This window comes from Diplotaxodon limnothrissa, linkage group LG15 (assembly GCF_057381915.1).
Source record: "Diplotaxodon limnothrissa isolate DT_005_m linkage group LG15, D_limnothrissa_male_GT1.1, whole genome shotgun sequence".
Taxonomy (NCBI): domain Eukaryota; kingdom Metazoa; phylum Chordata; class Actinopteri; order Cichliformes; family Cichlidae; genus Diplotaxodon; species Diplotaxodon limnothrissa.
In genome coordinates, this window is record NC_140610.1 from 35722722 (window position 1) to 35738085 (window position 15364).

Sequence of the window (15364 nt, forward strand, 5' to 3'; positions counted from 1 at the left end):
TGTGCCATCATTGACAGCAGCTCATTGGAAAAGAGGACAATGCCCTTTATTTTGTTTGCACTAATACATGTTGCTGCCCGCAAGCTGCAATCACACAAAAAAAAAGTTCAGTTTTTTGTTTCTATATCATCAGAAATATCATTATTATATTTCTTATAATGTTTTGACATAACTTTAGGGCTATATCACCCACCCCTACAGCACTATCAAAGTCAGCATTTTACACCTGTGCTAGGATTTACTAAACATGTTGGTTAGCAATGGGGGGAAGCATAAGTTGACACTTTAATGTCCCAGATCTTATGTTTAAATAGGTGTGCTACATCTTTGCTAAAATAAGAATATACTGCATTAAAAAATCCCCATAACTTTAAGTCATAACAATAAATAACTACAAAAATCTTTCGCAGTTTCTTTCAGTCAACACTAGAGAGAACTGGGCAACAAAATTCTACTTTCACTGCATCAGTATCTTACCTGACGTCACGGAGTACTTTCTTGCAGTGCTCACCATATTGTTGAAGATTATTTTGAGAGCAAATCAATTCCAGTGAAGCCTGCACTTTCTTCACCTTCCTCAGCCAATGCTGGCAGCGGATATCACTCTCTAAATTACAAGGTTCCAAGCTTTCAACACATGCCGTGGCTGCATAGACATCCAAAACCTACAGCAGAACAAAACAGTTTGTAAGTGATTAAGCAGTTTTCTAATATTTATAATATCCTTTGAATAGTTCTATGATTGTTAAAAATATCCACACCCTAAAGGCAATTTTATAAATAAATTCTCAGAGCACCAGGAATGAAGAAATACACTTACCATTTCAGGACAACGTCTAATTTGCTGGTTTCTTTGCAAAGGTGAAACCATTTCAGTGTGTAGAGAAATCATCCGTGAAAGGTTCTGAAGACGGCTTTGGCAAAAATGATAGGCAATGTGGATGAGCGGTAGAGAAAGCTCATCATCTCGTTTTTGTCTCTGTATTTCGTCAACACAGCTGGCCATGGCCTGACAAAGTAGCTGAGGAGTAAAGGCCCAAGTAGATTACTGACACAATATTTGTTTGGAATATTAGCAACTTAAACTGGCATTACATTTAATGTATTATTTTGATTGAAAAAATTCCGAATGATTATGTCCCACTCTGAGCCATGTAAAGCATCAAATACAAAGTGTAATTAACAAAGCATTGCTTTGATCTGCTCCACATTGTTGCTATGCATTATAATACTTCCACACTCATTCCAGCAAACTTATATTTGAACCTTTAAAGTTACCTTTAATGATTCGTTTTTACCAGTACTTTGATGAAAAGATTTAGCTACTCCTAATTGCTCCACTATATTAGAGTGTAGTAAACTGGACGGTTGTGACAACTGAGAAAAGTTTGCGCAGTGATTTTTTTCTTCTTATTGGATTTTATGTTGTTGGGTAGTGGGATTTACCTCAAACCAAAGGTAACATTAATCGAACATAAGCATTTTCAAGAAAACATGAAGCAAGCCTACCGTATATTTGAGGAAATGAAAAGTCACATTGTACTAATGGAGACAGTTATTGTGCATTTTCCTTCATTCATCTCACCTCTAATTTTTCATCTGATGCCACTTTCATGGTCATGGAAACAAAATCCTGCAGGTACTTTTTGAAAAATTCTTTTTTCAATTTTTCATTCACATTTTTTGCCATGTAAGTGCCAAGTGGAGTTTTCAAGAACAAATCATGGAAATCCCCAAACGAATGCTCTGTAAGAAAAATTTAAAAAGGTAATAGTTCCATTAATATATTAGGATTCAATTTAAAAAAAGGTTTAAACTAACAATTAAAGCACAACTTCAAGGCATATTTACTTTGATGTTTTGATTGTCTTGCTTGCATCATGAGCCCATCTAGGAAGTCTTTGATCCACCAACTGAATGGCATGCGGCAGCACATGGTGTGGCCACCTGTGATGTGGCTTTGTACCATTAATACTCTGTAAAAGTAAGAGGGCCAAGATTAAATTTTTTTTTACAAATGCTATTTTTAAATAGATGATGTGCCAGAAAATTAACCACTTTGACAAGAGTAATTTTACCACTGATCATTTAAAAAGACTGTCCCTTACAAAACCCCAAAGTCACACAATTTGCACTGAATACACTGACCAGCTACTTAATTAGTTACAATTGTTCAGCTGCTCATTAACTTTCTAATCAGCCAAAGACAGTAACTCAGTGCATTTAGACAAAACAACCTGATCATCAATTGGTATTTTAAAACATAATCATTGCTAGGGTTGCATCTCTGAACACAAACACATCAAATCTTAAAGCAGGTGGGCTTCTAAAGCTGCAGAAGACAACACTGGATACAATTCCTGTTAGCTAAGAACAAGAAAGTGAGGCTACCATTTGTATGAACTTGCCAAAGCTGGAGAGTGTCAAATTCTTCTATTGCACCCTTATGGATCCATCCTACTTTGTATCAATAGTTCCAGCTGCTGCTGGTGTAATGGTGTGGGAGATATCCTTTGGCCAAACCATGGGCCCCTTAGTACCAACTACATGTAATTTAAAGACCATAGCCTACGTATTACAGGTGACAATGTTCATTCCTTTGTGATGACAGTGTACCCATCTGATGGCTGCTTTGCACTATGTCACAAAGATCAAATCATCACAAACTGGTTTCTTGAGCATGAGAAAGAATTCTCTGCACTCAAATGACCTCCACAGTTACCAAATTTCAATCCAATAGATGTGGGAGATTGACATCAGAGATGTGCAACCAACAAATTTTCATCAACTGTGTGATGCTATCATATCAATATGCACAAGAATTAGGCAGTTCTGAAGGCAAAGGGGTCCAATCTGATATGAGCAAATACCATAACCAAAAGATACCTACTTGTTTTCCACCCTCACATACGGCACACTGAGCATCTCTTTGTTCCCAAAAATTTCAAGCCAGAGATTCCTGATATCTTCTTCATCATCCAAGAGAAGGTCCATATTGCAGTCTCGGTCAATGATTGAGACCAAGTAGGCCAGAAGTGGAGTGACAACCGCTTGGATTTTCCTCCACAGTGTGTGTCTGAAAGAAATATTCATGCAACTTTCATAAAATCAGCCTGACATCTGCTGATATCAACCCAGGGTTACAGGTGAGACAAGTAACTGTTGTGTCTTGTTTGGAGTTGCGTATTTTACATTTGACATAAAATGTATTTCAATAAATGATGAATAAGTGATTTAATGAAATACACCCCCCCCCCCCCGGCAAAAAAAAAAAAAGGTATGGCATGAGGCAAATGTTACAGAAACTTACAGAAATGTCCCTCCTTCTTGAAGAGAAATGACATTAGATGCCTCATTCAGGACCCAGCTTTTTGGATTGGGGATGTTGACCTCATAATCCTTTAACAGTGAGTGAAGACGCTTCCTCACAATTTCTGCAAACACTCCTTGAAAACAAAATGAATTTATGTCATCACATTTTTTCATCAAAATGCATTTTGGCTGCAGTTTCATTGTAGCTGTCCATAACACTGACCCTACTGCGAGGTAAATATGAATCTGTGAGTTTTGTTTGAAACTTGTGTCTTAAGTTGCCATGTAAAACGGGCTGACTGTTAGCTGCGATTAGCCGCTAACTTAGCCTAGTATGTTTGCTTAGCTCATGTCCTGCTCTGTACTCATGTATTTAGCAAATGTTAATATTGCTGACAGAGTATGTAACAGTATGCAAATCGGCATTTAGCAGGGTTATTTAATTCAGTAGGAGGACACAGAGGTCTTTGCTGGCAGGCCAGAGAGGTCCCTTCTGTTTTTCTTATGTGTTAACGTGAGAATATGTGAATACAGCAACTGTGAGTGCTGCTGCTGTGCCTTGCTGGTGGCCTTGACCCAGTTTCCCCGACTAGCCCCTTGAACTGCCTGGAGCCATGAGTACTGTTGTTTGCACGTGCTTTTATTTTAGTGCTTGGCAACAAGTGAAGCGGCCATGTTGTTTTAGGTCCCAACGCACCCGAGCCACGACTCAGGCCTGCAACAAGGTGTTTGTTAATACAGAAAGACTGTTGCAGTTAAGGTGTGTGTGTTGGTGAGAGTGTGTGTGGGCCCACCATATTATTTAATTATTTGGTTACAGTTGATATTAGATACCTTACCTTTTGTGTTATTGGAGCTAATCATTACTAAAGTGGAGTTGAATTTATAATTGACCTGCTTGTCTGTGGTTCATTTCCATATAGTCTATTTTATTGCACATTTCATGTCACAAGCATCAAAAAGGGAGTATCAGTAGTAAGTAACAAGAGGAACCCAGGACCCCTCTCAATAGAATGTGGGACGGGTGTTAAGATAAGATAAGATAAGATAACCCTTATTAGTCCCACACGTGGGAAATTTGTTTTGTTACATTTACATCATTATTTTCTACCTTGAGTATAATTTCCATCCAGAAGAGTGAGCAGATTTTCAACCCTCTTGGTGCTAAATTCTCCACTGTCCACTTCATCTCTCAGCATGCTCACTGCACTCTGCACACAACTTCTCACCAGATCTGTAGTATCAAATACATCTTCCAAAACCTGAAAAAAATTATTACAAAATAATTGTGAATTATTATTAATAAGAAAATGAATAGTAATGATTAACACACACAACATTTAAACCACTGCTTACTGCTATCACAGCATTCTCAGAAGAGTAACTGTCAAGTGGGTGGGATATATTAGTCAACCAGTGAGACTGTCTTACATAACTCAGAATCAAAGATTTTCTGACAGATGCAGCTGTTTGAATTCAAAAAAACATTAAAAAAAAAATTCAATTTTTTTTCCCATATTGATATCATTGTAATATTTTAAATATCATCACTGGATATTGGATTGGATTTGATTTTATCTATTTCAGCACTGACAAATATGTTTAGTAGTTACACTGAATAAGCCTGGTACCACTGATTAAAAGTACTGAAAAAAGAAGACAATAAATGTAAAAGAGGGAAAGTGGTAATAAATATTAAACCTTCTCAGAGATGAATAAACTGTCCTTTGGTCGTGTGGAAATACCGATATTCTATCAAGGTTTAAATGTGGTAAATAACACTTACAGTGGATTCAGCTATTTGTGGTACACCGGTGTAATCTTCTGTCTCCATGGCTTGGAAAAAAAGAATTATTATTATTATTATTATTATTATTATTATTATTATTAGTAGTAGTATACAAAATATTCCACAGGAAAAAAAAAATTGGTGATTTACCCTCAGGTGGATCTTCAAAAAGATCACTGATGCGTTGGTTTTTCAAAGAAAGAACATCTGAAACAAACTCTTTTGATCTTCTGAGATCATCGATGTGAACAGATCTCCAAGGACCTGAAAAGGTATGAATAAGAAAGACACAGTTAACTGTTGTCCTCTGTGAACACTCAATTTTTTGATGTTGACGTTTAATGTGTTACATAACACATTAAACATGAAACATGTTTATTAAAATATATATTAACATTAAAACATCACAAATTTGCTGACATGAAATAAAACCTTTGTTTGTCTGTGTGTGTGTGTGTCTGTGTGTGGCAGGACTAACCGCCTTGAAAACCAACATAGGTCGTCCCACCCTCCATTCGAGGTAGCTTGATGACAAAGTACACAAACGTCTTCATGTCATCAGTAGTGTCATACTTGTTTATTTCATTGAAGCATGAATATCTTTGAAATTCAAACAAGAAAGTAAAAGAGAAAATTAGAAATTTTGCACTAATGTTAGCAAATTAAATAAAAGTCATTATCGGATGATCTTCCTGCTCACTTGGCTGAAGAAAGAATATTCCTTCTGTGGGAGCCTTCATCATACTCCGCTTGGATAATAAGCACTTTGTCTGCAAGTGTTGAGCCCAGAAATTCCCTAGTATTGAGACATATATTAAAACATATATTTGAATAAACACAACAATAACTAAGTGGTATGTGGATCCATACATCTACTCACTATAATAGACACTAGGGGTGCAACAATACTCGTATCGATATTGAACTGTTTGATACAGTGCTTTCGGTTTGCTACACATATGTATCGAACAATACAAATTTTTTAATTTATTTGATCAACTTTTCTTCTGACGATGCTGTCTGTGTTGAGAGCTCAGTGGATCTGCGTTCGACTACTCCGCCTAGGCTGCACTGTCGAGCGCAGATCCACTGAGTGCAGCGCAAGCTAGCAAGACAGAAGTTAAGCTCTCCTTGCAACATGGGAAATTGAACCTCCCCCACCCTCATTCAGATGTGGCCTTTGGAACTATTTTGGTCTTCATGTGAAGTATGACCCTGAAGTTAAGCGCGTCACGGACAAAAGTAAAACAGTATGTCGGATGCGCCACGCAATGCTCAATTACATTCAATTCAATTCAATTCAATTTTATTTATATAGCGCCAAATCACAACAAAAGTCGCCTCAAGGCACTTCATAGATACAGAGAAAAACCCAACAATCATATGACCCCCTATGAGCAAGCACTTTGGCGACAGTGGGAAGGAAAAACTCCCTTTTAACAGGAAGAAACCTCCGGCAGAACCAGGCTCAGGGAGGGGCGGCCATCTGCTGCGACCGGTTGGGTGGGAACTACTGCGTTAGCACAGTTAGCTCGTTGACGCCGTCCAGCCCCACGCACGGGGCGATCCGTGGTAGCTCGTTAACGGAGATTTGCCGTGTTGTGGCTTTAACGTCATTTCAAAGAGATTAACGCTGACAGCACTAGTGGGAACACAACGAATATGACTGCACATTTACTCCAACATCATCCTAGTGCAAAGGCAAGTGGAAGCAGACAAAAACAACAAGCACGCATGCTACAAACTTTTACCCGAGTCATTTAGACAGCCGTTAGCACATGATTCTCCTTATGGGGACCTGATATGTTTAACATGTTGCTGAGAATATAGCCCAGAAGAAGCGTATAGTATAGCTTTTATTTTTTGAAAAAGCCATTTCTCTTTAATAAACTCTCTTTTCCAAAGATGAGTATTTCTCGATCAGATATATTTATTATTTTATCCCTTTGTTGTTTCAGCAACATTAAATTTAAAAACTGTACGTTTGAGTTAAAATATATATTTCTAATTTTAATAAATGACAAATTAAAAAAGCATGAACATTTTCTTGTATCGAAAAAATATCAAACCGTGACACCAAAGTATCGAACCGAACCGAACCTTGAATGTTATGTATCGTTGCACCCCTAATAGACACCATTAATTTTAATTGATTATAATAAGAAAGATCACAAGATATAAAAGCACAAGGGTGTAAAAAAAAAGACAGGTGATCAGTTTAATTAAAATGAACACCAGCAGATGATTTATTTATTTATATTATGAATGCATACCTGATTTTCTTGAGGAAAGAGTACTCAGTATCAAACTGCTGGAGTGATAGCAGCTGTACAGCATCCAGCTGTATCTGGTTCTGCAGCTGTTGAGTGTCTGTTGCAGTGAGCAGCCTGGAAAAGGTTGTAACCTTGAGAATAGAAAAGAACCAAGAATGACAAAATGACAAAAAAAGACAAGCCACATTTTGTGTATTTTCATGTCTCCTTCATGTGTCATTATATGTAATTAATAAAGCATTCCACAAACTATTTGGTATTGTTTATACACAGTATCAGGTTTTCCTCACATTTAGTTAGCCACGTGAAATTCTAACTGTCTTTTAACAAAACCAAATAAGAATTATACTGAAGCCTTAAAAAAATCTTAACTAGTGCTTCTACTTTCCATGATAATATGAAAGAATGAAAAAGCAAACTTGAAAAACCGTTAGCAGAAATAGTGTGAGAAATTAAGAGTATATTAAGTAAAAACTAGTTGTAATATGAAGAACATATTTTTCTTTAAAAACTTACTCTCAGTGCAAATAAAGAGTCCTGACATCAACCTGACATCAACACCCAACATATGCCCATAATGACACTTAATATTCCTTCTTTTGAACTAAAAATTATAGCAGTTTCAACGGGCCTAGAATTCAAGACAGATTATCAATACTTGGTTTAAACAAGTTACAAAGTTATTCGGTTGCTGTGTAATATTTGAAAGCAAACAAAAAAAATTACCTCAGTGAATAAGAAGTGTGACTGTTCAGGCTGCTGGGTGTGATACACAATGTAGTCTCCCAGTGAACTGTGCATTGCTTCTTTAACAAACTCTTGCATTAAATGCTCTCGTTCCTCATCAGGCAGTTTGGATTTTTCCAAACGAACCACTGAGTCCAGAGTGGCACAGTTGAGCAGAATGTCTTTGGCTTGGTTCAGAGTGACCTGAGCATCAGTCTTAGTACTCTCACGCTCTGTTACTTGCATGACCACAGAGGAACAAGTGTCTGAGTGGTAGCCGATGAACACATCACTTGGATCATACTCCTTTTCTGAGGAGTAACTACTTAAGGAGACAAAATCATTAACCCATTCCTCCAGTTGTCTGGCAATGATCTTCTGTTCCTCTGTGAGGACAGTGTTGATGTCAAGGTAGTGTTTCTCCAACCTGTTAATGAGTGGTATTGGAAACTGCTCATAAACCACTTCCTTCTCTTCAATGACGATGAGCCTGAAGTTTTGGTGAACTCTGCATTTCACACGATGTGTTCCTAATCCAAGATCAACATAATTTTGACCTCCGAGGGTCACATAGTACTGATTTAGAGCATCGTACAGACTTTCATACAGATTTTGAAGGTTGAGAAGCACAACTGTCTGTCCTGTCTCCATGCACACTTTGACACGGTTTATGTTCCTGCAAATCTGTGTGTATTCCTGATCCTTTGGGAAACTTGACCCAAAGATTATCTCTGGGCGAATTTGATGAGAGCAGAATATCTTTTGGAGAATCTGAAGAGCAGCAAAGTTTTTTGTGAGTACTAAAAGGTAACGACTTTCCTCCATTTTGGAAGCTGGACAGATGCTTTGCTCAACCATATCAATAGTTGTGATATTAGTATTAGAAAAGTCAGTTCCGACTTCTCTGCTGAATGTGTCAATTACATCAACATCATCTTTTCCGCTAAAGTTTCGCAGGACTGCTCCGGTGATCTGATCTGCAGTAGGACGCTTATTAGACGTTTTGGTAATTGAAAATAACATTTTTATCAGACTGTAGAAATCTCGCAGACCAAAAAATCCTTTGCCTTTCTTGCATATTGTCATATATGCTTTTGCAAATGGCTCAAAGAGACGATTAATCTTTTCAAGAACATGTTGATCAGAGGAGCAGATTCCTGTGGCACTTTTGATGAGCTCTTGTTTATTTAAATCTCCACGGGACACAAAAATTCCACGATTCATCTTGGCAGGATCCAGTGCCCAGTTGGAAATTCCAATGAACCCAACCCTTTTATGAGGTTTTGGCTCATCATCAACACAACCCTCTTCCAGTAATGGGTGCAGTGCTTTCAGTGGCATTTTCGGGGAATCCTCAGCCAATCCAATCTCATCAAGAACAACTACTGAAATATATTCATCCAGGTTTTTGCTTTCTTGAAAGCGGGCACATTGCTTGAATGTATTGATGATTCCTTCAGGAGTTGAATGAGGGCTACACTGGAAAGACACCAGATGTATTTGCTTGAGCTTTTTGTAGAGGTCAGAATGTGATGTAGGACCCTGCATTGCGTCCGCAACTAGAGTTTTAGATAGTGATTTGGAGCTTCCTGGTTTTCCAACAATAAAAAGGGGAATTCTCAGCTCAATGCAGACCACCATCATGAAAAAGTTCTCTTTCAAAGCCTCATTTCTGGCTATTGTCTCAGCCATGGGTACACCATTGAGCAGGAGGTCCTGCATGAGTTGAATTTCCTGCATTATTCTCTGTGGTTTATACTCAGGAAGAATTTGGCTGATAGTTTTCAGATATTTGTTTTTGCTCTCCAAACAGGACTGATAGCACACTCCAGTAGCCATCAAGAGTGACCAGATTACTCTGTCACTAGCAGGTAGTATTTTTTGTCTGTGTGATTGCTGCTGTAAAAAGGCTTTTAGAGCTTCAGCAAACATTGGGTGATTGTTGTAAAACCACAGAAATACTTGCATGCAACGTTCAACATCTCTCAGACTGACGAAGCTACATTCATCTTTCCTATCCCTCATGAACTTTTGCGATGACGATAACACTTTAATTATTGTTGGGATATTGCTCACGTCAATCGCGGTGGCCTTCACCTGTCTTTGTACTATTTGTTCAATGTACATTTGCTCTGTTGTGTCATTGAGCTGTCCAAAATCCCAAACAAGAGGTATCATGCTGGGTGGTAACACATGAACACGATACACAAGCTGGCGGAGAGGGATGGAGCCAAGTCTGTCTTCAGTCTCCTCAGCCCGAACCCGGTAGCCCAGTCCTGATGCTTCCAGCCGCTCAATCATCTGGTCTGTATGTTTTCTGTAAGGGTTGCAGGCTGCAATTATCTGTAAGCCTGTATTAGAGCAAAACTCTTGTCCCTGCACTGAATTATCACAAAGGATCTCCTTGATGCTACTGATGGCTTCTGTGGTGTTTGCCTCATCAAAGAAAAGTACTGAGTCAAGATCATGATTCTCTTTATTGGTCCTTGCAAGAGTTTCAGCTTCCTTCACTTTCTCATAAATCATTTCTGACGTAGTTCCTCCATGAACTTTGACCAGTTTCATGTTTTCTGCTGGTGCTCCACATCTTCTTAGTTCACACATAAATTTTATCAGCCTTGTTTTACCGCATCCTGTCTCCCCCATTATGATAACAGGAATGCCACACCTGAATCTCATATGAATTGCCATCATTTTGAGGATATTGTCGGTGGTCAGTTCATATGTTACATCGGGATCTGTTGGCCACTTGACGCCAAGAACACTGCACAGATGCTCAATCTTGTCAGCTCTAGGAAGCTGATCAAAGTCTGCATTGAAAGGAACTCTCTGATGTTCTAAGCCATTGTACAGCTGTTGCGTCATGATGTTCTTCTTTATCACTTCTTCTGTCAAAGGATTTACTGCATCAACCCCTTTCTGGCCATTGGGCCTAAGGTGAAATCCAATGAATGTCATGGATGTGTGGTCATCATTAAAAAAGATGTATGGATGTGGCTCTGATTCCCACCTTTTTCTAATGAGGAATGGAGCTAAATCTTTTTCTTTTAGTTCACTGATGTCAATGTGTTGCTTCCCTGGGCTCTGGTCAGTGATGCATAGTGATGGTGTTGCAAAGTCTTTGGACATCAAGATCATGAACTCAACCACAAAGTTTTTGAACCCACAAAGAGTGTCTCCAACCAACTCAAATTTGCAGAAAACTGAATTCTCACAGTCTTTCAACTGAAGATTAAGAAACCAGACAAAGTTACGCAGCTCTGCCCATGATGGATCGATTATACCACAATTGATTAAGAGTATCTGAAGACACTTTGCATGAGTCCCTTCAATGCCTCGGTAAGTAAAGTTGTCAAGACTGTCATTGTTGTGAAAACGTGTGAGGTACTGGTATGGTCTTTGATAAGCTTCACTCCTGAAACATTCATCATCCATGAGGGGGTCATCACAGTCCATGTCTGGATTTTGCTCTTTCTGCATTTCCAAAGTCATAACCTCTTTTGGTGGACGGCAAAACACCTTTGGGAAAACATCCAAGAATGCAAAGTTTTCCTTTCGTCCCTAAAAGTATATAAATATATAATTATGTTTAGAACATTCAGGTCTATTCTCAATCTTAATATCATCTTCTCCTACAAGCTGCAAATCGCAAGTTCAGCAATTATCTGTATATAAACTGTACAAGCAGTAAAATCTCCACTCACTGATCTGGTGGCACATCTGTTCTGATCATTTGTGGTTTCTAGTAATTCAATGATATATAAGTGGTTCTGGCTGCAGTGCCACATCTGTCCATCTGAATCCATCAGGTACCGCAAAAAGAATAGCTTGAATATCAGCTCATTCAGGCCTTTTTGCACCTATAAACAACGTATGAGAAAAAAAAAATCGGTATTACTAGATAAAGCAATTTATGACTAGCTAAGGGATTCTCAAAGAATCAAAATTTAGATTTAAATTGAATAATTTCATAAATAATAGCACTTTTACTATGGCTACTTAAAAATGACTTACCGAAGATGTGACATCAAAGTGAAACACCTTAATATCATTTTGTTGTGGTGTGTCATACAAAAACTGAAGAATCTTGTTATCATCAACCTCATGTTCAGTTAGTCTGATGCACTTCTTAAATGGCATTCCTTGTGTGGCACATTTCTTTAGCTTTTCATACAGTCTTTGGACATACAGTGACTTGCCTAAAATGGTAGAATAACAATCTATTAACTGGTTGACAGAAATCATGTCAATAATTGTATTTTTCACACAACGCAAGATACAATTCAGTACCCTGTTTTCTATATAAATACGGCAAACTTATAATATTTATTGTAAAACGTATTTCAAAGATATTTGCACTTGTTGTCAGTATTAAAGTAACTGCTAAGCATTACTGGACATTTTAAAGTAAAATAACTGAAATCTGAAAGTTGCTGTATGCTGTGTAAATAACTATGTTATTAAATTACAACAAACATGCTTTAAGATGGATTTTAAAGGAGTGTACCACTTTAACAAAATTACATGGGGTTCCCTAAAAAATATGTGATAAAGGAACTACATATTGTCTTTATCTATAGTAGATGATATTGCAAAATGCATGAATAAAACCTTATTAAAGTCTGGATTAAAGCTTTTAGAGCAAATTTATGCATAAACGTAAAAAGAGATGTATTTTTTAAGGTTTTATTGATGTCCCATCTTAACAATTATTTTACATAATGGATTGACGGAGAGAAAGTCACATTTAAAACTCACCAACTCCTGCACGACTGGAAGCAACAATACCCAGAGAATGGCCACCTTTGAACATGGCGTTCTTGTAATCTGAGGTAACGATGTAATGAAGGGACAAGTACTGCTGGATCTTTTCCAGTGGCTCTTGTGGCACAAAGTCTGTTTTGTACTGACTGAAGGCAGTAGGGATATAAGTGTGCTCTCTATCAGAGCTGCAAAAGATCACTAGCCTATAATCCTTTTTATGGGAATGCAGTTTCTGAAAACACTTTTCCATTGCACAGCTAACATCATAGGAAAGCTGGTCTGCCCACAGCATTGTGTAAATCTTCTGGCCAGTGTCACCTGATGTGAGGCATCTTCTCAGGAAAAGCTCTACTTGTTCATAAGATGTTGAAGGGGTACACAAAAACACTTCATCATAAGTTGGCAATGGCTCAAAGTCACTGGTCATGTACAAGCAGATACTTGAAGTCAGGATCTCATCATGTTGGCAGATTATGAGATTAGGTTGTTTTGACTTTAGGCCTTTTGGAAACTCCCTTCTGAGTGAATGGTCTTTCGTCTCTGAGAGTACCGGTTCATCTTCCAACTCATTCTGATTTCGGTTTTCTGTCATCAACTGCAAGAGACGTCCTAAACTCCTAATGTCTAGTAAGTCATGGAAAAATATTTCCTTGTTTTTCATGTAGCCATCCCACAACTCCTCCAACTCTTTCAATCCAAGAGCCTTGTCTGCTTCATCTGCTGAGTCACTGTCATGTGCAAAATGACTAACACTGGGTGACGATGGCTCACTGTGTTCATTATCCCTTTTGCCATATTGGTTATAAAACCTTCTCCAAATACTCCGGACATCTGATGTTGTGCAGTTTGCTTTGATAAAAGAAAGCATCATCAGCGCTTTGTCTTCGAGTTCTGCATTCATGTTTGTTGGAATCAGAACACTGCACAAGTAGAATATTTGTTCTGCTGTGAAGTAGTTTAAGTAGTAGTGGTTAAATCTCTGTGTGTCCATGAGGTTTTGCCAGTCATCAAGAAACATCTCCATCTTCTTGGATAGAGCCGTAAGCTGTTCAACTAAGTTTCCATTTACTTGGAAGCCACACAGGGTCTTGCAAAACCTAATTTCCATAATGATACATGGGTCACTCTGAGTTTTACAAAAAATCTTAGCTTCCCAACACCTGAAAAGTGGGTTCCCTGCAGTGTGAAGGTCTACGAATGCTTTGGCAAATCTTTGGATGTTTTCAAACACCTGAATATGAAGAAGAAATTAGATTACAGGTGACATAAAAATATAAGCTATTGTTAAAACATCAATGTAGCAAATGATAACAAAATCATACCTCAGTGAAGCGCTCCACTTCGCTCTGATTTTGTTGCTTTTTTCCAGACATAAGCATAAGTTTATTTTGCAGTTCTTTCAGGTCCTCATAGGTATATGTCATGTTTGCATGTCCATCCTCAATTTGCAAGGTCAGTGAATTCTCTAAAGTAATCTAAAAAGGGAAAAATAAAAAATGATTACTGTAGAAGTGTGTTTGTCCTTCGACCGAGAAACTATGATTCCATGCACATACGCACATTAGTACAGTGAAAGGTTAACAGGAAAATCAGCTTAAAGGGGAACTTATCTAAAAAATTTATTGTTCAAATATGTTTGTTTTTTAGAATTTATATACATAATACTCAAATAAAATTACAAAGAAATTCACATAAAAGGTGACACTAACTACTACAAGAAAAAGTTTTACAATGTTTTATTGTAAAACTATTTTTTATTTATTTTGAAATTATAAAACACTGACATGTAATTCATTTGTGTACCTTTTTCTGGTTTTGTGCCTTGATAAAATATATTCCCCTTTCATTGATGGATGTAGCCAGAGACAGAGATGAAAATTCAACAGATCCATGGCTTTCTCTAACAGTTGTTAACCAGTCCAGGTGGCGTGAAGTATCCCGCTGAAATGAGACATCAAACAAAACAATTTATGTATTTCTAGGTGGACTAAATGTTTTTATAAATGTCCAATAAAATAATTGAAGATGAGTTAATTGGAAATATGTGTTCCAGACTACGGACATGGTAAATCAAAAGAGATAACCCGAGCATATCACAGACTGTAGTTTTTCTTTTTATATACTTGGTTTGTGGCAGTGGTTTAGTAATTATTTTGCTGTATACTGACTTCCAAATAAATCCTTTTATTGAGAAGGCTTCCTTCCCAAAATAATTCCTTAATAGACACAACTTTAAATTTGTGTAATCTACATTATTTAGATTTGCTATTTGACTGCTCCCACTCCTGATGAAGGTGAGGATGAGTAGTATTGTAGCCACTTTGGCATTCAGAATCAGTTAGGTAATAAGAGTGTTATTGTGCCACATTAAAATATATTTGGCAAACCTGGAGCGTAGTCCAAAATGTGGTTGTTTTTCTGTTGAATATTTTAAGTTCCTTCTTCATTTTTATTCAACAGCAGTTTTAGTTTATATTTTATTTGTTTGTTATGTCCAGTG

General features: G+C 37.5%; 1 protein-coding gene across 1 annotated transcript in view; it reads right to left on the reverse strand.

The window, feature by feature from the left end:
* The window catches only part of LOC146617881 (E3 ubiquitin-protein ligase rnf213-alpha-like), a 65224-nt gene that overhangs the window by 22368 nt on the left and 27492 nt on the right, over positions 1-15364 (reverse strand). Inside the window, exons 23-40 of the mRNA XM_085371787.1 lie at positions 14668-14805; positions 14187-14339; positions 12859-14095; positions 12115-12299; positions 11805-11960; positions 8101-11661; positions 7375-7505; positions 5802-5897; positions 5580-5701; positions 5252-5365; positions 5099-5148; positions 4424-4574; positions 3311-3446; positions 2891-3076; positions 1852-1976; positions 1586-1746; positions 821-1021; positions 478-665 (exon numbers count right to left, since the gene is read on the reverse strand). Coding sequence (XP_085227913.1) covers positions 478-665; positions 821-1021; positions 1586-1746; positions 1852-1976; positions 2891-3076; positions 3311-3446; positions 4424-4574; positions 5099-5148; positions 5252-5365; positions 5580-5701; positions 5802-5897; positions 7375-7505; positions 8101-11661; positions 11805-11960; positions 12115-12299; positions 12859-14095; positions 14187-14339; positions 14668-14805 — 7091 coding nt within the window. The remainder of the gene's footprint in view (positions 1-477; positions 666-820; positions 1022-1585; positions 1747-1851; positions 1977-2890; positions 3077-3310; positions 3447-4423; positions 4575-5098; positions 5149-5251; positions 5366-5579; positions 5702-5801; positions 5898-7374; positions 7506-8100; positions 11662-11804; positions 11961-12114; positions 12300-12858; positions 14096-14186; positions 14340-14667; positions 14806-15364) is intronic.